At 38.4% G+C, this 23,745-nt stretch overlaps 1 protein-coding gene across 1 annotated transcript in view; it reads right to left on the bottom strand.

Annotated features, from left to right (window-relative positions):
- The window catches only part of LOC133083693 (malignant T-cell-amplified sequence 1-A-like), a 30,778-nt gene extending 7,715 nt beyond the window's left edge, over positions 1-23,063 (bottom strand). Inside the window, 1 exon segment of the mRNA XM_061179791.1 lies at positions 23,012-23,063. Coding sequence (XP_061035774.1) covers positions 23,012-23,063 — 52 coding nt within the window.
- Positions 23,064-23,745: the final 682 nt, after the last annotated feature.

Below are 23,745 nucleotides of genomic sequence, written 5' to 3'. Positions count from 1 at the left end.
AGATTATATATCATTAAATTCTACACTTTTCAAATGGTGAATTTTATGGTATGTGAATTATGTCTCAACTTAAAAAATAGTGATTACTAAATGTGATTTTTTAAATAACATGGGAAACATTATCATGAGTTTTATTTGCTTCCTGCTATACTAAGCTCTGTAGGTATGAAAAAAGACACACACACACACCTCCCGCCAAATGAGAACAAACACTATTTACTCAGAACTTGTCTATAGAGCACGGGAGTCAGCCACCACCACTCACTGGCGCAGCTGCTGCAGCCACTGACCTTCAACACCCACTGAAAGGATTTCAGGGTGGAGAGCAGAAATAAGGCGCTCTGTGCTCGGGGGAAGCTGGCAGGACAGCTCTTCGGAGAGTGAGATAATTGCAGGAGCTGATTTTATGAGCCCAGTTCTTGCATCTCCTCGCGCCTAGAGAACCACTGAAATTCTTCATGGTGATGTCTGCGCCTCGTGACTGGCCGTAACCTGCATGAGACGAGCAGAAACCTTCTGCAAAAAATATATGTGCTCGATTTTGTGTACTCCCCCTTCACCAAAATCACATATATACTGACCTTCCCCCTGCCTCTTTGGAGCTGTTTCTTGGAGCTATCTGAGATTCTGTCTCCCAGGATATAGTCTTTATTTTGCCCCAAATAAAACTTAACTCACAACTCTCACGTTGTGCGTTTTTTTAACCTCAGCAATATTTATTATTTTTTTTTTTACAAATGATTCTGTTTTTAATTTATTTATTTTATTTATTTTATTTTTGGCTGCATTGGGTCTTCGTTGTTGCATGGGCTTTCTCTAGTTGTGGCGAGCGGGGGCTACTCTTTGTTGTGGTGTACGGGTTTCTCATTCCGGTGGCTTCTCTTGTTGCAGAGCATGGGCTCTAGGTGACTGGGCTTCAGTAGTTGTGGCTCGCAAGCTCTAGAGCTCAGGCTCAGTAGTTGTGGCTCACAGGCTTAGTTGTTCCGCGGCATCTGGGAACTTCCCAGACCAGGGCTCGAGCCCGTGTCCTCTGCATTGGCGGGTGGATTCTTAACCACTGCACCACCAGGGAAGCCCCACAGTCAGCAATATTTAAAAGGTACTTCTTAGATTTTTCTCAGTTTCAAGTCAAAATATTGCTGTGTTTGAAATTTTCTCATAATACAGTGACAGTCTTAAATGTTTATACACATAAGCTCATTGAAAAATCTTCTGCAATATTCCAATGTGACTAGTATTATTAAAAATCATAATATTCAGGTCAATACCAAATTTTTATAAGAATGTAATTTAAAACATTGTGAATCACTTTTAGAAGTTCCAGGCACAGTGACGATTTTTAAAATACCAATCATTGCATACTTCATAAGACCATTTAAGATGAAATATATTAAAACTTAAAACTTCAAAAGAATACTTAAAAGGTAAGACAGGGGCTGCTTTTTGTAAATTAAGTACATTCATAGCAAATAAATTTTCTCCTAATACAGAATATGAAGGTTTTTAGCTTAATTTAGTATATCTCCATTCAAAAGGTGAAATTAGGATATCTATAATCTTCTTATTATTTATTTTAAGCCTCTTTCCCGTAAGAATTGATATTTCTATCTGTAGAATCTTCATAGTTTATTTATTTACTTTTTCTTTTGATTTATTTTCAACAACAGAAAGAGTATTCCTATGTATTGTTAAAGTTTTTATTCTCCTAACCTAGTTCAAGGTTACTTTCTGCATTGGTTGTAAACAAGGGGAGAGGTCTTATAATAAGCATGCGTTTTTTCCTATAGTCAAGATTTTTTCTTGGACAACTTTCTTTACAATTTCCACTTTGGTCACAATATTATCCCATTGTGACAACTGCATAAAAATTTGTAATCTATTTATACCTAGATGCTTCTGATTTCACCACAGTGCATTTGCTAATATGATTTTACATTAAATATTAATATAATAGAGTTGATTTTATTCATATATGCTAACATGTTTTATCTAGGTGCACATATATATGAATATTTGCTACATGCCATTCATTTGCATGGAATGATAGCTGATTGCATCTGATCTTTCTGACTGACAATTGGATAGTCTTATGTGTGTTTAAAGTACTACTTAGAACAGACATTAAAGTATCACATCCTCTCATTATACAGTATTTTAAAGGTCATATTTTAAATTGTGGGAGCAGAAATTTTGTCCATGAAGGTTAAGAAATGAATCAGGTCACAAATTTGGCATCGTCATGTTCAGTGGAGGAACATGGCTTCTACGTCTTCGTACATCTGCCACAGTTGCACCTGTATAATATCTGTGACCATGAGCATTTTTATGTCAACATTATCTTTTTCCTATATACCCATAATTACCTGAGGTATATCATATCTATTTTTTCCTTTTACTTCAGTACAATCAATAAAGCTTTCTTTTGCAGTGATGGCATTGTTTTTAACATGAAGGTACCTTGTCATCTGACATATTTCTACATGATGGGCTACTGCTCTTGTACAAAGTAAGGAAAAATACTTTCATTTCATATTTTCATCTGTATTCCAGATCTAACCTGATTTCTTAGGAGCATTATATACTTTTTTAAACTGTATTAAACACAGAAGAACAGATCACTTTTTATCTTTACCTACCTCATTAGCTAAATGGATATAGACATTATAATAACATGTAAGTCTGACAAAATTGGGAAGCATTCCAGGGTTTGAGCTTCAAGTAATTTTTTTTTTTTTTTTTTTTTTTGGCTGTGTTGTGTCTTCGTTTCTGTGCGAGGGCTTTCTCTAGTTGCGGCGAGCGGGGGCCACTCTTCATCGCGGTGCACGGACCTCTCACTATCGCTGCCTCTCTTGTTGCGGAGCACAGGCTCCAGACGCGCAGGCTCAGGAATTGTGGCTCACAGGCCTAGTTGCTCCACGGCATGTGGGATCTTCCCAGACCAGGGCTCGAACCCGTGCCCCCTGCACTGGCAGGCAGACTCTCAACCATTGCGCCACCAGGGAAGCCCTCAAGTAATTTTATGTAATCTTCTAAGAGGTAATTTATTTCTGGCACATTATATAGCAACATCTAAAATCACTTGCAAGTTTGTGTGCCGTTTGAGGTTTCTGATTTTGTCACTTTCAGCTATCCCCTAGGAACTGAGTTTGAATATTTTTAAGAACGCTTCTGATTAGAAAATATCAGGATGAAACATTGAATTTTTGTCGTCACAACTCTGTTCTCATTATTCTAATGTGATATTTGAGTTGGCAGATAATTTGATTTTGTTCCATTAGTATGAAATGTAAGCATGGAAACAAAATTTTTAAAAAGCATTCTTGGAATAAATGGGCCAGTCACAATGAATTATTAGTTATTTTATTTTTATTTTATACATGAACTGTTTGAATATGTTCAGCCATGAAGTGACATGTAGACTCACTCTGAGTCCTGACAGACATCTCTGGTGAGTGACTTCTTAGAAAGTGACCCAGGACACACCCATACCAGTAAAATGACAACAGCCAAAAGAAAGAAAAAAAAGAAAACTCCAAAATAACATAATATATAGTAAATAATTATACACATGTGCATTAATAATTTAACATAAAATATGTAAAATTGGTGTTATTGGAAATTTTCTACTATCATGGGTTATTTACTTCTCTCTGTTATAAATCCTATTTAACAAAATGAAACAGTACAACTAGGTGACAGGGGAAATAAATAGTAATTACTGGTAGGACAATTTAAAAATAATATGTGTTAGAAAAAAAATAAAAATTTTGTTTAATACATTTTCATTTTAAAATTGTTTTAGATTTATAGAAAATTTGCAAGAATAGTGCAGGATTTCACAAGTAGCCCAGACTCAGTTTCCTATCTTATTACAGTTTCATGTCATTAGGGTACATTTTTACAGTTAATGAACTAGTGTTGACACCTGATTCTTAACTACAACCCACTCTGTTTTCCAATTTTCTTAGACGTACCTTTTTCTCTTCTGGGATTGCATTCAGGATATCTCACCCTCATTCCACTTAGCTGCCATTTCTCTTTAGGACACTGTTAGTTGTTAGAGTTTCTGAGACATTTCTTCTCTTTGATGACCTTGACAGTCTCCATTTGAGATTTAACCTGTTGTTTCCCTCGTGATTAGCCTGGGGTTATGTGTTTCTGGAGAAGAACAAATGGAATTCACACTTCATATCAAGGGCACATGCTCTGCAGATGACTTATTGCCCTTGATCACCTGACTGAGGTGGGGTTTGTCAAGTTCCTCACTGTAACATCCATCTTTTCCCCCGTCCATTCAGTGTGTACCTTGTGGAAGGATGTCACTGCGTGCAGGACACATTTAAGGAGTTGGGAAGTTATGCTCCACCTTTCTGAGTGTTAAACGTCTGTATCTATTATTTGAGATTATGCCTGAGTGATTCCTACACTCCCATATTTATGTATCTGTTTTTTCCAGAAAAAATAGCCAGTAAGTTTATGAAATGATGCTCCACCTCAGTAAGATCAGAGAGATGCTGGGTCCAAACATCTCTGCCTTGAATAGTGTCTGGCACATAGTCTTGCTCAGTAAATACCTGTGACTAAGACTTAAAAGATATGAGGGAGGCCATACATAGTGTGCATAGGTGGCAAAAACAGATTCCAGGCAGAGGGGAGAGCAAGGTAAAATGCTGTAAAGAAGGAACATGGCTGGCTTGTTTGAGGAAAGTTGGGAATGGGGGTGGTTGAAGTTAAGTGAGCACGGGATAGAGCCCTTGGGGGTGTCAACAGATTGTCGGCCATTTCAAGGACATTGGCTTTTACTCTGGGTGAAATAACGGACCAGTGAATGGTTTTAAGCAGAGGAGGGCTATCATCTGACTTCCTCTGGATGCTGTCCTACCAACTGACTGAGGGGGCAAAAGCAGAATTGGGGCACCAATTAGGAGACTGCTGCAGTAACCAAGGTGGGAGCTCAGGCAGGTTGTTAGCGCTGGTGATGGGGACCAGTGGTCAGATTTTCGTTGTGGTTTTGCAGGTAGAACTGGGGACAGCTACATGGATATGACACAATGTTGTTCACTCAGAAATGCCTATGCTTGGTTTCATGCTCTTGTATCCATCTTGAAATTTTGTTTTTATTTTTTCCTCCAGACTTATTGAGACACAGTTGATATACAGCATTGTGTAAGTTTAAGATGTACAGTGTGGTGATTTGATACAGATACATAGTGTGAAATGATTACCACAATAAGTATTCTTCCATAAACTCACATGATTAACTTTTTTTTGTGGTAAAATTTTTGAGATCTGCTCTCTTAGCAACTTTCAAATATATAATACAGCATTGTTCGCTATAGTCACCATGCTGTATATTAAAGTTCCCAGAACTTACTCATCTTAAAACTGAAAGTTAATACTCTTTGATGCAACATATGATTTGCAGATATTCTCTCCTACTCTGTATGTAGACTTTATATTTTTTATATATATAAAAAGCTTTTTAGTTTGATATAATCCCATCTGTTGGTTTTTACTTTTCTGGCTTATGCTTTTGGGATCATATCCACAAATTATTGCCCAAACCAGTGTTAAGTAGATTCTTCTTTCTGTTTTCTTCTAGGAGTTTTATAGTATCTGGTCTTATGTTTCAGTCTTCAATCCATTTCAAATTAATATTTGTGAGTGGTATAAGATAGGTGTCCAGTTCCATGTTTCTGCATGTGGTTTTCCAGTTTTCCCAACAGCATATGTTGAAGACACTATCCTTTCCCCTTTCAAAATTTCATTAAAACCAATAAATATTTAGGAATAAACTTAACGAAGGAAGTGAAATATTTGAACTTTGAAAACTACAAGATTTTGATCAAAAAAATTGAAGAAGACAAAACAAGTGGAAAGATATACAGTACTGTGTTCATGCATCAGAAGAATTATTGTTGTTATAATGTCCATGCTACCCAAATGCATCTATAGGTTCAATGCATTCTCTATCAAAATTCCAACAGCATCTTTTAGAGATATAGAGAAATCAATTTTAAAATGTTGTACGTGACCACAGGAGACCCCAAATAGCCAAAGCATTCCTGAGAAAGAACAAATTGGGAGTCATCACACTTCCTGATTTAAGACTATATAACAGGGGCTTCCCTGGTTGTGCAGTGGTTAGGAATCCGCCTGCCAATGCAGGGGACACGAGTTCAAACCCTGGTCTGGGAGGATCCCACTTGCCACAGAGCAACTAAGTCAGTGCACCACAACTACTGAGACTGTGCTCTAGACACCGTGAACCACAACTACTGAACCCACGTGTCACAACTACTGAAGCCCACGTGCCTAGAGCCCGTGCTCTGCAACAAGAGAAGCCACTGCAATGAGAAGCCCGTACACTGCAACAAAGAGTAGCCCCCATTCAAAGAAAGTAGAGAAAGCCCACGTGCAAAAACGAAGACCCAGCGCAGCCAAAAATAAGTAAATAAATAAATAAATTTATTTTAAACAACAAAAAAACTATATTACAATGCTGGAGTTATGCGACACTATGACACTGGCACTAAAATACACACATAGACTAAAGGAACAGAAGAGAGAGCCCAGAAGTAAACCCCTGTGTATAAGCAACAAATATTTGAGATGGGAGTAAAGCCCACTAGGTGGGCAGGATAGTCTCTTTAACAAATGGTACTGGGACAACTGGATGCTACTTATAATTTTGGGGGGAACCTCCATACTGTTTTTCATAGTGCTTGTAGTAATTTACATCTTTACCAACAATGCACAAGGATTTTCTTTTCTCCATGTTCTTTCAAACATTTGTAATCTTTTGTCTTTTGGCTGTAGCGATTCTAACAGGAATGACATGATCTCGTGGTTTCGATTTTCATTTCCCTGATGATTAAAGACGTTGAACATTTTTTTCATATATCTATTGGACATTTGTATGTCTTCTTTGGAAAAAATATCTATTCAGATCCTTTATCCATTTTTAATTAGTTGTTTTTTGTTTTGTTTTGTTTTTGTGTGTGTGGTTTTTTTTCTGTGCAGAAGATTTTTTAGGTTGACTTAGTCCCACTTGTTTATTTTCGCTTTTGCTTTATTGCCTGTCCTTTGGGGTCATAACCAAAAAATCACTATTCCCAAGACCAAGGTCAAGAAGATTTTCCCCCAGGATTTTTTTAGGAGTTTTATGGTTTCAAGTCATACATTTGTGTCTTTAATCTCTTTAGAGTTAATTTTTGTGAGTAGTGTGAGATAGGGGTCCAATTTAATTCTTTTACATTCATTAGACTCTACCAGTTTACATTTCCACCAAAAATGCACACGAGTTGCCTTTTCTTCACATTCTCACAAACATTTGTTTTTTCTTGTCATTTTTATAATAGCCATTCTAACAGGTGTGAGCTGATGTATCCTTGTGGTTTTGATTTGCATTTCTCTGATGATTAGTAATGTTGAGCATCTGTTTATGTACCTGTTGGCCATCTGTATGTCTTTTGGGGAGAAAAATGTCTTTTCAAGTCCTTTAGCCCATTTTTTATTTAATTTTTGACTGCTATTATTTTATGTTACTTATATATTTTGAATATTAAACCCTTATCAAAAAAAAAATGGTTTGCACATATGTTCTCTTGTTCTATAGTTGCTTTTTAGTTTGCTGATTGTTCATTTTGATTAGTATAGTGTATAGTGTTTTGATTACTATAGCTTTGTAATAAAGTTTGAAGTTAGGAATTGTGATGCCCCTGGATTTGTTCTTCTTTGACCAGGTTGATTTGGCTATTAGTGGTGTTTTGTGGTTCCATACAAATTTTAGGGTTGTTTTCTCTTTCTGTGTAAAAATCATTGGAATATTGATAGGGATTGCACTGCATTTATAGACAGCTTTGGGTAGTATAGATATTTTTACAATATTCTTCTGGTTCATAACCATGGAAACTTTTTTCATTTGTTTGTATCTTCAGTTTTTTCATCAGTGTTTTGTCGTTTTCAGTGTGTGGATATTTTACCTGCTTGGTTTAATTTATTCCTAAATGTTTTATTTATTTCTGATGCCATTTTAAATATGATTGCTTTTTACATTTCTTTTTCAAATTGTTAGTATATAGAAGTACAATTCTCTTCACATGTTGATTTTGTATCTTGCAACTTGACTGAATTTGTCTATAACTTGTAATACATTTTTTTGTGGAATCTTTGGGATTTTCTCTATATAAGATTATATTAAATGCAAACAGAAATAGCTTTACATCATCCTTTTCAATTTTGATTTCTTCTATTTATTTTTCTTGCCTAATTGCTCTGGATATGACTTCCAGTATTATGCTGAAAATGAGTGGTGAGAGTGCACAAACTTATTTTGTTTATATTTTTAGCAGAAAAACTTTCAAACTTTCACCATTGAGTATGATGTCTGCTGTGAATTTGTTCAATATGACCTTTACTGTGTTGAGGTATAGTCTACGTATAGCAATTTTTTTAGTATATTTATCATGGAAGGTTCTTTAATTATTGCACATGCTCTTTCTGTATCTATTGAGATAACCATATGATTTTCATATTTCATTCTCTTAATGTGGTGTACCACAAGTTTGATTTACATAAGTTGAATTACCCTTGCATTCTAGGAATAAATTCCACTTGATCATGGTGTATGACCTTTCAATATACTGTTGAATTTTGTTTGCTTGTATTTCACTGAGAATTTTTGCATCTATATCAGTAATACTTGACAATTTTTTTTTCTTGTAGTGTTCTTATCTAGCTTTGGTATCAGGATAATGCTGGACTCATCAAATGAGTTTGGGAATGTACCTCAAAGTTTTTTAGAAAAAGTTTGACATAGATTTGTTTTAATTCGATTTAAATGTTTGGTTAAATTTCCCAGTGAAACTATCTGGTCCTAGCCATTTTTTTTTTCTTTTTGGTAAATTTTTTATTACTGATACAATCTTTTCACTCATCGATGGTCTGTTCAGTTTGTGTATTTCCTCATGATTCAGTTTTGGTAGTTTTTATGTTGCTAGGAATTCCTTTCTTCTAGGGTATCAAATTTGATGGTATATATTTGTTGATGGTCACCTCTCATGAGCTGTTGTATTTTTGTTGCATCAGTTGTAATGTCTCCTTTTTCATTTCTGATTTTATTTGAGTATTCTCTTTTATTCTTCATTATTATAGCTAAAAGGTTAATTTTGTTTTCATTTCAAAAACCACCTCTTGCATTGATGTTTTCTATTGTTTGCATGGTCTCTGTTGTATTTCTGTTCTCATATTTCTTATTTCATTGCTTTGCTACTTGTGAGCTTAGAGCTTTGTTCGTTTGTTTCCTAGTCCCTTGAGAAGTAAGGGTGTCTATTTGTGATCTTTCTTTTTTCTTATTGTAGGCATTTGTTGCAATAAACTCTCTTATAACTGTTTTTCTTGTAGCCCATAAGTTTTAGCAAGTTGTGTTTCCATTTCCTTTTAAGATTTTTTTAAATTTCAAAGATATTATTGTAAAGCTGTTGTAATTTTCCCCCAGTTTTAATGAGATATAATTCAACACAATACTATTTAAGTTTAAAATGCACATGATAATGATTTGACTTCCGTATACTGTGAAAGAGTTATTGCAGTAAGACTAGTTAACATACATCATCTTATATAGATACAAGAAAAGAAAAAAAAAGAAAAAGAAAGTATAGTTTCCTGTGATGAGAACTCTTAAGATCTACTTGCTTAACAGCTTTCAAATATACCATATGGCCATGTTAACTCTATTCATCATGTTGTGCATAACATTCTCAAAACTTATTTATCCTAGAACTGCAAGTTGGTACTTTTGGACTTCATCAAATTCTCCCTCTTCCCACCTCCCTCCTCTGGTAACCAAAAATCTGATCCTTTTCTATGAGTTTTTTGTGAGTTTTTTTTTTTTTTTTTTTTTTGACATATAAGCTTGGTCCTACTTCTCTCACTTAGCATAACGCCCTCAAGATCCATCCATATTGTCACCAATGGCAGGATTTCCTTCTTTCTTATTGCTGAATAATAATCCATTTTCTAAATATACCACAAGGTTTATATCCAATCATCTGTTGATAGACACACGTTTTTTCCATGTCTTGACTATTGTAAATACTGCTGCTATGAACATGGAGGTGCAGATATCTCTTCAACATAGTGTTTTTAATCCTTTCAATATATTCCCATAGATGAAAATGCTGGACCATATGGTAGCCCTATTAAATTTTGAGGGCCTTCTCTAGCGTTTTCCATAGACGTTGAACCAATTTATAAGACAACCAAAAGCACACAAATCATCCCTTTTCTCCACATCTTTGCTAGCATTTGCTAGCAAATCTCTTGTCTCTTTGATGAGTTCCATTCTAACAGTCCTGAGGTGATCTCTCATTGTGGTTTTGATTTAATTTCCCTGATGTGTAGTTACATTGAACACATTTTCATGTGTTTGTTGTACATTCACATATCTTCTTTGGAAAAATGTCTATTGGGGTTTTTGGCACAGTTTTTAATTGGCTTAACTTTTTTGGGCTATTGAGTTCTATGATGTATTTTGGATATCAACCCCTTATTAGTTATAAGGTTTGCAAATATTATTTTTGATTACATAGGCTCTTTTCATCTTGTTGATTATTTATTTTGCTGTGTAGCAGATTTTTAGTTTGATATAGTTCCACTTGTTAATGTTTTAAATTGTTGCTTGTGCTTAAGGTATCATCAAAAATAATATTTAAGACCTGTGTTAAAAAGATTTTAACTGTTTTCTTCTAGGAGTTTTATGGCCTCCCGTCTTACAGTTGTCTTTACCTTATCTTATTTCGATTTAATTGTCATGAGTGGTGTTAGACAGGAGTCTAGTTTTATTCTTTTGCATGTAACTATGCAGTTTTCCAAACACTGTTTAATGAAGAGACTGTCTCTCCACCGAGTGATCCTGACTGCCTTATCAAATATTAGTTGACCTTATATGCATGGGTTTATATCTTGATTCTCAGTTCTATTTCATTGTTGTGTATGCCTTTTTACATGACAGTACCATACTATTTACATTACTATAGCTTTATAATACAGTTTGATATCATGGAATGTGATATCTCCAAGTTTGTTGTTCTTTCTCATGATTGCATTGCATATACAAGTTCTTTTGTGGTTCCTCATACATTTCTGTGTTGTTTTTTTCTACTTTAAAAAATGCCTTTGGATTTTGATAGGAATTGCATTCAATCCATAGATGGCTTTGGGTAATATGGACATTTTAAAAATATTAATTCTTCCAATCATGAACAAGGGATAACTTTACATTTATTTCTGTCTTTTCCAATTTTTTTCATCAGTGTATTGTAGCTTGTATTGTTGCTATCTTTCATCTCCTTAGATAAATTTATTCCTTATTATTTTATTAGTTTTGATGCTGTTATAAATAGAATGGTTTTCTTTTTTCAGATCATTGTTAGTACATAGAAATATGACTGATTTTTGCATTTTAAGTTTTTATTCTGCAACTTTACTGATTATGTTGATTAGTTTTAACAAGTTTTTGGTGAAGTTTTTTGGAGTTTCTATATATAAAATCATGTTATCTTAAATTAGACACATTTTTACTTCTTAATTTCCAATTTTGATGCCTTTTATTTCTCTTCCTTGACTGATTGCCCTGGCTAGGACTTCCATTACTATGCTGAATGAGTGGTGAGAGTGGACTCCCTTGTCTTGTTTCTGATATTAGAGAAAAAGTTTCAGACTTTCACTCTTGAGTGTGCTTTGACCTGTGACCGTGTCATATTTGTCCTTTTTTTAAAAAAAATTACTTATTTTTGGCTGCATTGGGTCTTTGTTGTTGCACGTGGGCTTTCTCTAGTTGTGGTGAGGGGGGGCTACTCTTCGTTGTGGTGCGTGGGCTTCTCATTGCAGTGGCTTCTCTTGTTGCAGAGCATGGGCACTAGGCATGTGGGTTTCAGTAGTTGTGGCACACAGGCTCAGTAGTTGTGGCAGACGGGCTTAGTTGCTCCTTGGCATGTGGGATCTTCCTGTACCAGGGCTTGATCCCCTGTCCCCTGCATTGGCTGGTGGATTCTTACACCACTGCATCACCAGGGAAGCCCCGATATTTGGCCTTTATTATGTTGAGTTACATTCATTTTATACCTAACTTATCAAATGCTTTTTCTGTGCCTATTGATATTATATTTTTCCTTTGTTCTGTTGATATGATGCATCACATTTATTTGATTTGCTAGTATTTATTCAGAATTTTTAAACCTTTATTCATCAGTGTTATTGGCCTGTAATTGGCAGTGTCCATTTCACATCATAATATCAAAGTAATGCTGACCTTGTAAAATGAGTTTGGGAGTTTTCCCTGCTCATCCATTTTTCCTCTTTCTTTTTTGAAGACTTTGAGGATTGGCATTAATGCATTTAATATTTGGTAAAATTTACCAGTGAAGCCATTTGATCTTGAGTGTTTCTTCATTTGAAGAGTTTTGATTACTGATTTAATTTCCATACTACTAATTGCTTCATTTAGGTTTTCTCTTTCTTCCTAATTCACTTTTGGTAGGTTGTATGTTTCTAAGAATGTTTCCATTTATCTAGGTTGGCCAGTTTGTTAGCATGTAGTTGTTCAAAGTAACATGTTATCTTTCTTATCTCTGTAGTAGAGTTGTAATGTCTTCTCTTTTAATTGTAATTTTGTTGATTTGGGTCTTCTATCCTTTTCCTTGGTTAGTCTAGCTAAAGGTTTGAAATTTTATCTTTTAATGAACCAACTCTTAGTATTGCTAATCTTTTCTGTTGTTTTCCTCTTCTTTGTCACATTGATTTCTGCTGTAATCTTTATAATTTTCTTCCTTCTGCTAATTTTGGGCTCAGTTTGGCCTTTTTCCAGGTCCTTGAAGAGAAGAGTTAGGTTTTTTATTTGAGATCTTTCTTAATTCGTAAGGTAGGCATTTGTTACAATAAACCTCCCTCTTAACACTCCTTTTGCTGCATCCCATAGCTTTTAGTATACTGTGTTTCCATTTCAGTTTGTCTCAAAATACTGTCTTATTTCTTCTTAAATTTATTCTTTGATAAATTAGTTGGTCAGGAGAGAGTTTATCAACTTTTTTGTATTCATTAGTGCTCCAGTTTTCCTCCTGTTATTGATTTCTAGTTTAATAATATGGTCAGACAATATACTTGGTATAATTTAAGTCTTCCTGAGTTTACTAAGATTTGATATGTGGTCGATCATGTGGTCTTTTCTACAGAATATTTTTTCTGCACTTGAGAACACTGTGTATTCAGCATATGTTGGATAGAATGTTCTGTATAGGACTCTTAGGATCATTTGGCCTTTAGTGTTGTTCACATCAACTGATTCCTTATTTTTTTAATTGAAATATAGTTGAGTTATAATGTTGTATTAATTTTTGCCGTATAGCAAAGTGTCTCAGTTATACACATATATACATCTGTTTTATATTCTTTTCCATTATGGTTTATCTCAGGATATTGAATATCCTGTTCCCTGTGCTATACAGTAGGACATTGTTTTTTATCCATTCTATATGCAATAGTTTGCAACTACTAACCCCAAACTCTCAGTCCATCCTTTCCCAACCCCGTCCCTCTTGGTAACCACAAGTGTGTTTTCTATGTCTGTGAGTCTGTTTTGTTTCGTAGATAGGTTCATTTGTGCCATATTTTAGATTTCACATATAAGTAATATCATATAGTATTTGTCTTTCTCTTTATCACTTACTTCACTTAGTATGTTAATCTCTCGTTGCATGCATGTTGCTGCAAATGGCATTATTTCATTCTTTTTATGGCTGAGTAATATTCCATTGTATATATGTACCACATCTTCTGTATCCATTCATCTATTGATGGACATTTAAGTAGCTTCCATATCTCAGCTATTGTAAATAGTTCTTCTATGAACATTGGGGTGCATATATGTTTTCGAATTATGGTTTTCTCTGGATATATGCCCAGGAGTGGGATTGCAGGATCATATGGCAACTCTATTTTTAGTTTTTTTGAGGAACCTCCATACTGTTCTCCATAGTGGCTGTGTCAATTTACATTCCCACCAAAAGTGTAGGAGGGTATCCTTTTCTCCACACTCCCTCCTGTGTTTGTTATTTGCAGACTTTTTGATTATGGCCATTCTGACTGGTGTGAGGTGAAACCTCATTGTGGTTTTAATTTGCATTTCTCTAATAATTAGTGATGATGGGCATCCTTTCATGTGCCTATTGGCCATCTGTATGTCTTCTTTGGAAAAATGTCTGTTTAAGTCTTCTGTCCATTTTTTGAGTGCTTTGTTTGGTTTTTTGTTATTGGCTTGTATGAGCTGTTTGTATATTGTGGAAATTAAGCTCTAGATGGTCGCATCATTTGGAAATATTTTCTCCTAGTCTGTATGTTCTCTTTTCATTTTGTTTATGGTTTCTTTTGCTGTGAGAAAACTTATAAGTTTGAGTGGGTCCCGTTTGTTTATTTTTGCTTTTATTTCTATTGCCTTGGGAGACTGACCTAAGAAAATACTGGTACAATTTATGTCAGAGAACGTTTTGCCTATGTTCCCTTCTAGGAGTTTTATGGTGTTATGTGTTATATTTAAGTCATTAGCCGTTTTGAGTTTATTTTTGTGTATGGTGGGAGAGTGTGTTCTAACTTTATTGATTTGCATGAACCAACTTTTCCAACACCTCTTGCTGAAGAGATTATCTTTTCCCCCATTGTCTATTCTTGCCTCCTTCATCAGAGATGAATTGACCATGTGTCTGTTAGTTTATTTCTGGGCTCTGTATTCTGTTACCTTGATCCATATGTCTGTTTTTGTTCCAATACCAGGCTGTTTTGATTAGCATTGTAGCATTGTCTGACGTCTGGGGGGGTTTTGCCTCCTGCTTTGTTCTTTTTCCTCAGGATTGCTTTGGCAATTCTGTGTCTTTTATGGTTCCATATACATTTTAGGGTTATTCTAGTTCTGTGAAAAAATATCATGTGTAATTTGATAGTGATCACATTAAACCTGTACACTGCTTTGGTTAGTATGGACACTGTCATTTTAAACAGCTGCAGCCTGTTCTTACTGTCAGTGGAACCAGCTCCCCTCTGGAAGCAGGTGTCCATGCAGAGCTCTTAGAAATAAGACAGACAACACCACCCACGTGGACTCTTCATAGACACCTCTGACCACTGCCTTTGCTTTCTAGAAGTAACATCTTTAATCAAGTGGGTGGCATCTGTGGATGCGGCAGCCATCACCCTCCAGGAAGAGTCGGTGCCCCTCCTACCACTGAGGAATGAGTGGCCCTGTGCCTCATTCCCACCAAGGGTTCCAGTTTCAGGAGTTTGGGGAGCTTTTGTTTTGCTGCTTTAGTGGATGAGAAATGACACGTAACACATTGTCTTCTTTTCACTTCTCTTCTGATGACTGGGGTTGCATTTTCATCACTTTCAGTTATTTCTAGAATGCAGCCACCTTTCCCAGGTCTGGGGGACACCAGTGAACATGACTTTCTGGGTGTTCCCAGCCACAGACTGTGATCCACATCCAGCGAGGAAACTCCACGCTTTGTGCAACTACTAAGTAGCCGGTGACTGGCTTCTGACCAACAGAATATAACAAGTCATGGGAGGTCAGTGTTAAGATTCATTGACAGAACCTCTGTCACTTCTCTCTCACTTGCTGCATCCTGTGTTCTCTCTCTGTTTCTGTCTGTCTCTCCTATCCCTGGACCTGGGGAAGCCTGCAAGGGTGTTAGTAGCTGCCATATGGAGAGGCCCACATAGGAGAGAACACAGGGAGGTCCCAGGCCTCCAGACAGAGGCACTAGGCTCTCAGCTCAGACTTCATCCTGCCAGTACTGCAGGATGTGTTCTCTCTCTGTTTCTGTCTGTCTCTCCTATCCCTGGACCTGGGGAAGCCCGCAAGGGTGTTAGTAGCTGCCATATGGAGAGACCCATATAGGAGAGAACAAAGGGAGGTCCCAGGCCTCCAGACAGAGGCACTAGGCTCTCAGCTCAGACTTCATCCTGCCAGTACCCATCTCAGTGAGTTTGGGAGCAAATCCTCCTCTGTGGAGTGACAGCTGAGATCTCAGTCCCAGCTTCATAGAGACCTTGAGTCAAGGGCACCCAGCTAAGTACCGTGGGAGCTCAGCAGTAACTAGGTGTATGTATTTTGTATGTTGGGAAACCCTCCATCATGATCTTCAGTAAATGAGACAATTTTTAGCATAGAGCAGATCTACTCAATGTTATGTAAAAACAACCACAAAGATAATGCATATTAATAAAGGTAATAAAATGGACTAAAAACAATAATAGTGAGAATTATGATGATATTATTACTACTGTCAAAGAGAAAAATAAACTTAGAAAGATGGCAGATTCGCGTACAGACTCCTCTAAGTAAATTTCAGGGTATCTATATCAGACGTTCTCTGGGGTAGTTTAGAGTCTGAATCCAAGGTTTGCACAAAGAGATTTGTTCTGAGAGGAGAAAACAAGCAGGAGGGAGTAGAATACCAAAGAGGAGGAGGGTGTGGGTGAACTTGGGAACTTATATGCAAACCAGGGAAGGGGAGTTCTAAGGGACATAGAATAAGTACCCTGGTCCATAGTAAATAGACCTTGTCCTGCCTACCTCAAAACCACCACCAGATTTCAGAACACTGGCCAGTTGGCTAGGGGGCCAAGGCTCCAGGCAGGGAAGTCAGGAGCTTTCTGCACACCCTACATGCAGAGGCCTCGTCTGTGATACATGCTTACCCCCAGCACTGTCTCAGCATCAGCACCTTGCCTGTGCTCCTGCCATTTGTACCTACCTGGTCCCATAAAATCCAGATACTTCGGTTTGCATATGTCACACCAAGGCTATTGGAAGATGTCATCCTAGGTGATCCTAGGTCTGCAGGGAGGATGATATGTTGGCACAAACAGTGCAGGGGCTCCCTGGGGGACTTAGAAAAATAAGTGGTTACTTGAGCAGGCACGTCATCATCTCTATGCCAGTGCCACACCAGCTTTTCCTGGACACCTGAGTGAATTTAGAACGTGTCCCCAGGTTCAGGCATGCCAAGGATACTCTCCTTACTCCTCACTTGTCACAATGTCAGTTGCTGGGCTGAGTTTTAAAATTCGGAGACTGGACTCTAGGAGGGACACCTTCTCTAGCCTTCGCAGGAGATGTGACAGTGGTTCTTGGCCCAGAGTTGAGGTGGAAAATCCTGTGCTGAGTCTGGCAGGACAAGGGTGTCTTCCAGGGCTCTTGTATTGGTCCCACTTTCTGGTCCTTTAAGAGGACTTAAACATTGTTCTAGAGGCTCAAGAGAGTCAAGAGTGTCCTCCCTGGGGCTCACTTACCAGTAGCAACTGTCCCTTCCTCCAGTGGTTAAGTCTGAATATCTCAGGAGACTCTCTGACCAACGAGTACCCATAAGTACAGCAGGATCCAGGAATCACCATGTGTATGTAAGTCTGTTGAAAACCCTCCACAATACACTTCATTACATTGGATACATTCATGAGCAGAGAAACTTAATAAGAAATGCAATAACAACAATAGTGACAAATAATAATATCAATAGTGATTACAATCATAAAGGTATTAATTGTACTACTACCAATAATACTAATAAACTTAAGGGCTGAGGGATGTCAGACTTTCCTAATTGAATGACAAGTTTCTTGGGGTATTTTGGAATCAGAGTCCTAGGTCAGCACAGGCTTTGGAGCCACAGTCGTAGGTTTGCTTAGTGAAGGTATAAATAGAGCAAAGATAAACAGTAGCAGGTAAGAGCAATCCATGGGAGGGCATGGGCTGACTTAAGTCTCGTATTCCAACCCCAGAGGAGAGAACTATGTAGAAGAGAAAAGGTGATCCAGGGCTTTCCTGACACATGGAGCCAGCAAATCTCATGAGTTCTGACGACTGGTGTCTGTGGCTCTAACCCGGGAAAGAAAAGCAGGACTCCAGATACACCTTCAATACGTGAAAAAAACATGTAAAATGTACATGGAGCTTCAGCTCTATCTCTACCCCCACTGCCTGGCAATTGACAAAGTGGCAGATCAGGGGTAATCTCCATTACCACAATCGCACGTATTCCTTACTAGTCTGCCACCAACACGCAGAATAATGCTGAACACAGATAAGGGCTATTTTATCTAACAAACAAGTAACTTTATGTTGCTAAGTAATTCTTCTGCTCCGGGGACTATTATGAGGTTTGAACACAGCAAAAATACATAACAGCTTGTATCTTCCTTTCTACATGAACTCCAGGTAATAATCTCATGCGTCTTATGTTTATTGAATTCTGTTAGAAAACAATGTTAACCACATTATGAAAACGTTGCTTCCTTCCTGGCTGAGACAACTAGGCAGCCTGCAGTCTGTCTTTCCTCTTGGGAAAGAACAGCAGCAGCCAGAGAGTTTTACTGTCTTTGAGTGATGTGTCAGGTGACAACCTTCAGTGTTTTCCCCCTTCAGGGTGCTCGAACCTGGGCTGCCATTGATGCCCTCACACTTGAGCCTTGGTGTCTTTTCTTGCACTTGCATTGCACGCACTGTTCTCAGCACAGAACTTTAAATCCATCCAGCATTTCCCACATGTATCAGGGCATCAGCTCTACAAACCAGATGTAATTTCCCAGTTGGAGCAAGAAGAGTAGGTGTGGAGGGAAGAGGAGGGTTTCCCCAGGCTGGGGTCCAAGTCAGCTCCAGACACATGTGCTCAGTGTGGGGAGGGAGCAGAACACTTGGAATGTCAACTGGAGGTTTGCTCGACTAAAGGATATTTTTAGAAATGTATGTGAAGCCATGGAGTCAAATTATCCAGATTCTGTCATTACGCATCACACATCAATTTTTCTTCACGTTTTCCCCTCTACTTTTCACCTCAGAGAAGCAAAATTCCTGTCCTCCTGGGAGTTAAAATTTCATGTTTTTGTCTTTGCCATGGTCTCTTTAATAATGTTTCCTCTCATATTCCCTGTAGCGTCTGAATTTATTTTATTTTTCTTTTACCTAAACACTGAACATTTTATTAACATTTTTCTAAACCATGTTTCTATTCCCTGGTGTATTCCTCAAATTCATGTTCTTTCCCCATGTAATGTACTTTTCAACAATTTAATCCCCCTAATGTCACATGTGTCATTTCTTATTTATTTAATTTAATTTTTATTTTTGTCTTATTTCAAGCAAAAATTGTGACCATTAAAAGCAAGAAATGAAATCCAGGCAAGTTATTTTCCTGGTGGACTAATGTAGCTGTAAGAAAATAGTACATTTCTTCATGTGTGAACCCTGGTCATCCACATGTGAAACCTGGGAATGAGGTAAGTTAGGAATTCAGCAGACTCATATATCTCAGTTACAGTGTAGTGTAAACACTAGCCCAGCATAAAGTATTCACTTTATGGACTAAATTAGACTGAATTTTGATGATAGCTAGTAGAAATGCTACAAAGGGGGGATGTCCCTGCAGAAGATTTACATACTATGTGTATGTAACTGACATGGAGATAATTTTAACTGGAGACTATCATTGAATAGACTTACATACTCATGAGTTTTCACAGCATAGAAAACACTTTTACTGTAATGAATGAAGGAAAGCCCTCAGAGATATTTAATTCCTTAGTCAACGTTGAATTCTCACACTGGATCTATCAATGGTAAAATCAAACTGAAAAGCCAGAGTTCATTTCAAGATTCTCAGACATGGGAAAACTTTTATCAAGAACGTTTTACCACACATTTCAGCTATGAATTCATAATTTTGGCTAATAACCTATTATTTTTTAAATAAGTAGAATAAAAATATAGGTTTGTTAAGTAATCTTGGAATGATAAATATAAAATTTTGTAAAAATAAGTACTTTTTTAAATAGGTTAGTGTTAAGAAATATATATTAACAAAGTTATATGTGACAATTATTATGATCCACTTAATTGTGATCGTCAGTAAGATTATCAGTTGCTTTTTCTCATCAGAAATTTTGCAGGCCAGAAGAGAGTGAAATGATATGTTTAAAGTACTGGGGGAAACTACCTAACAACAATTCTATATCTTACAATATTATTCTTCAAAAATGACGAAAATGAAAGACAGTCTCAGACAAAAGCTGAAGGAGTTCAGTACCATAATACCTACCCTTCAAGAAATGCTAAAGGGAATACTTCAAGTTCAAATGGCAGGACACCAGTAACTTGAGGCCATATGAAAATATAAATTTATCTGATAAAGGTAAATAAATGGACAAATAGAAAAAAAAGCTATAATTTTGACTTGGAACTACACTTTTTATTATTCTAGGATATTTTCTAAAACCAAAATATTAAAATAATTATAAATGTATTGGTATTGTGTGATCGTTTCCCCTAAAATTCATATGTTAAAAATATAACCTCCAAATGTGGTGATATTAGGATGTAGGGCCTTTGGAGGGTGCTTAGGTTATGACGGCAGAGCCACCATGAATAGGATTTGTGTGCTTTTATTTATTTTTAAATATGTATTTATTTACTTACTTATTTGGCTGCATTGGCTCTTAGTTGCAGCACGTGGGATATTTGTTGTGACACCCAGCCTTCATATCTAGCTGTGGCATGGGGACTCGGTAGTTGCAGCACACAGGCTCTCTAGTTGTGGCAGATAGGCTCAGTAGTTGCAGCACTTGGGCTTAGTTGCCCTGTGGCATGTGGGATCTTAGTTCTCTGACCTGGGATTGAACCTGTGTCCCCTGCATTGGAAGGCAGATTCTTAACCACTGGCCTACTAGGGAAGTCTCGATATAATGAAAAGTCTATGACTCAGAAAAAGACCTTTACCTAACCCCCTTGATCTCACACTTCAGCCTCTAGACCATGAGAAATAAACTTCTGTTTATAAGCTAACCAAGCTGTGGCATTTTGTTACAGCATCCCCAAATAACTAATTCGTACCTCTACATTAACAGAAAACAATGTATAAATATGTGATTTGTGACATTAATAACATGTAATTAATGTGTAATGTAATAGGAGCTGTAATAGAGATTTTGCATGTGATTAAAATTATGTTAATATCAGTTTAAGCTAGTTTGATAGGATTTTATATGTAATCTCCGTGGTATCCACAAATTTAATATCTATAGAATATACACAGAAGGAAATTAAAAGTAATTCAGTCAGGGGACTTCCCTGGTGGTCCAGTGGCGAAGACTCCACGCTCCCAATACAGGGGGCCTGGGTTCAATCCCTGGTCAGGGAACTAGATCCCACATGCCACAACTAAGTGTTCGCATGCCACAAAGAAGACCAAAGGTCCCCCATTCCACAACTAAGACCTGGAACAGCCACATAAATAAATTTTTAAAATGAGTACAAAAAGTAAGCACAAAGGACGTCAGTATGGGAGAAAATGTGGGACAGAAAAGCTCTATGACATTACAGAAAAATTGGCAATTAAAAGTCATTCCATATCAGTTTTATATATATATATATAGCTTAAACTCATCAGTTAAAAAACAAAGATGGACAAGCTAGACATAAAAAGGGTCCAACTTATGTTGTCTACAAGAGACTCACTTAGAAGTAAGGACACTCATATGCTGAAAGTGAAAATATGGGGAAAGATATTCCATGAGAACAGTAAGCAAAAGAGAGGAGTGGCTCTACTACTTCTGCTGCTGAGGCTGTGGCCCCTACTTTGCAGGGAGTAACCAGGGTCGGGTGCAGGGGCTGGGGTGCCCCTCCCACCCTCTGCACCGTGAGCCAGGGAAGTCAGAGGGACTTAGTCCCCCTCCCAGGTTCCATGCTTCCTCCTATGAGAATAGTGCTAATCAATAAAGACCAGCGTATAAGCTGATTCACTTTGTTATAAAGCAGAAACTAGCACACCCGTGTAAAGCAATTATACTCCAATAAAGATGTTAAAAATAAAGACCTGGGGCAAAGAGATGGCCCCGTGGAGAATGCCTATGTCGTAAGTTTATCTGTTGTCAGGTTGGCTTGAGAGAGAGCAGGAGCTACATGATGTGTTCTCTCCCTTCAAGTCGATTATTTTTTCTTTCTTGATGCACGCACACACCCACACACACAAAACCATTATAAAGACCATACACATAAAATGCTAATGGGTTGGTCTATGAGCTTGAAAAGCTCATATTCAATAATCCATATTACAAACAATGCAGCAATGCATAACCTTGGCATGCATTATTCTGCTGCTAGCAAATGTGTAGGATATGTTTCTAAAGGATTTATAACCTGGAGTGTTTTTAATTGAGAGCATTTGATAAGATGTTAGATACTCTGTTGCTGAATCCTTCTGCGGAGACTAGCAACGAGCCTTTTTCTTTAAACTGCAACCTATCAGGATCTATCCCCCACATGTGTTTAAAAATGCTTTCCAACCTCTTTTACCTTCAGAAACCCTCCATAATCTTTCTTCTGAGCACTGCCCTTTATTCTCACACCCATCACAGCCTTACCTGGCACATACCTGTTGTCTCCACCTTGCTCTCTGCCCATTTAGGAGGATTTAGAAATACTGAAACCCCTCTTTGATCATCTTCAATAAATCAGCTACTGTGTGGATCAACTTTACTCAGTTTTATCGCTAATTACAAACAGTGGTAATAATTACAATAATGTTGAGTAACGACGATAGTAGTACTTTCCAGTTCTGTAGGTCTCAGTACTTCTCATTTCACCAATGTCTACACTAATGGCTCTGAAAACAAATTCTCAAGTCACTGAATTTTTTTCTTGCCACGACACCGCTGTATGGCCATCTAGTCGGCCTTGCAGCAGCGGACGCCAGGTAACAACCAAATGGAGGGAAAACCACCGGGAGAGATCTGGATGGCACGCCAGAGAAGGTGCGCACCATCCCTCTGCACTCGTCCCCTCTGGGTCCACCACAGGTCCCATTTCTCTCTCCGGGTTGTCTCCCCGTCCACACGCGCGTTCAGAGGCCATTCCGGGACGAGATTCTCTCGTGGAGCCTCTGACAACCGCGCCCACCCAGGACCGCACCCGGCCTCGGGCCTCCTCCGACCATCACCAGACGCCCCAGGCAGCTCCCCATTTCCCCATTTGTTAGGTTTCTCCGACCACCAAGCCGCAGGCGGGACCGTGGCCGCGCCTGGAGCGCCCTCCCCTCTCGCCCGCGACTGTCCGTGTCGTCAACTGCGGTGAGGGCACCTGTGTGTGTTTGACACAAGCGCTTCGCCGACTAGGCCAACAGAAGAGGGGACGCCGGACGCTCCCCCGTAGACGCACTTAGGCCTGCGTGGGAATCCCGTCTGCCCAGCCCCTTGACCGCTTCTCGCGGATCTCGGAGTAAGTGGCCGCCGGGGAGGATCTATGGCGATGGGACGGGACGCACCGGATCCCCAAGGCGGCCTGGACGCAGCACCGGGCGCCCTACTGGCCGGGGCGTCGCCGTCCCGTGGGAAGGAGGACGGGGAGGCCGGGGTCGCCCTCCCAGTGCCTCCTCGTTTCGCCATCCGGGCCGTACGCACTGCGGAGAGAAACATATTTGGGAATTAGGGCGAACGGGATCCAGAGGGAAGGCCGGCGGAAACTTGGCGCCGTCCACGTCCGTAGGAGACTTACAGACACCCCCAGGCAAGACTTGGAAAACGAAAGTACGACCACCGGGACACACGGAGGACGACGCCGGGCACGGATACCCTCTCCTGACCACGTGCAGCAACCTGGGCGTTCCCCGCGTACAGAGGGCACCAGGGCGTGCCGGTCGAACCTCC

Source organism: Eubalaena glacialis, unplaced genomic scaffold (assembly GCF_028564815.1).
Source record: "Eubalaena glacialis isolate mEubGla1 unplaced genomic scaffold, mEubGla1.1.hap2.+ XY scaffold_56, whole genome shotgun sequence".
Lineage (NCBI taxonomy): Eukaryota > Metazoa > Chordata > Mammalia > Artiodactyla > Balaenidae > Eubalaena > Eubalaena glacialis.
This window is presented reverse-complemented; position numbering and strand designations above follow the sequence as displayed.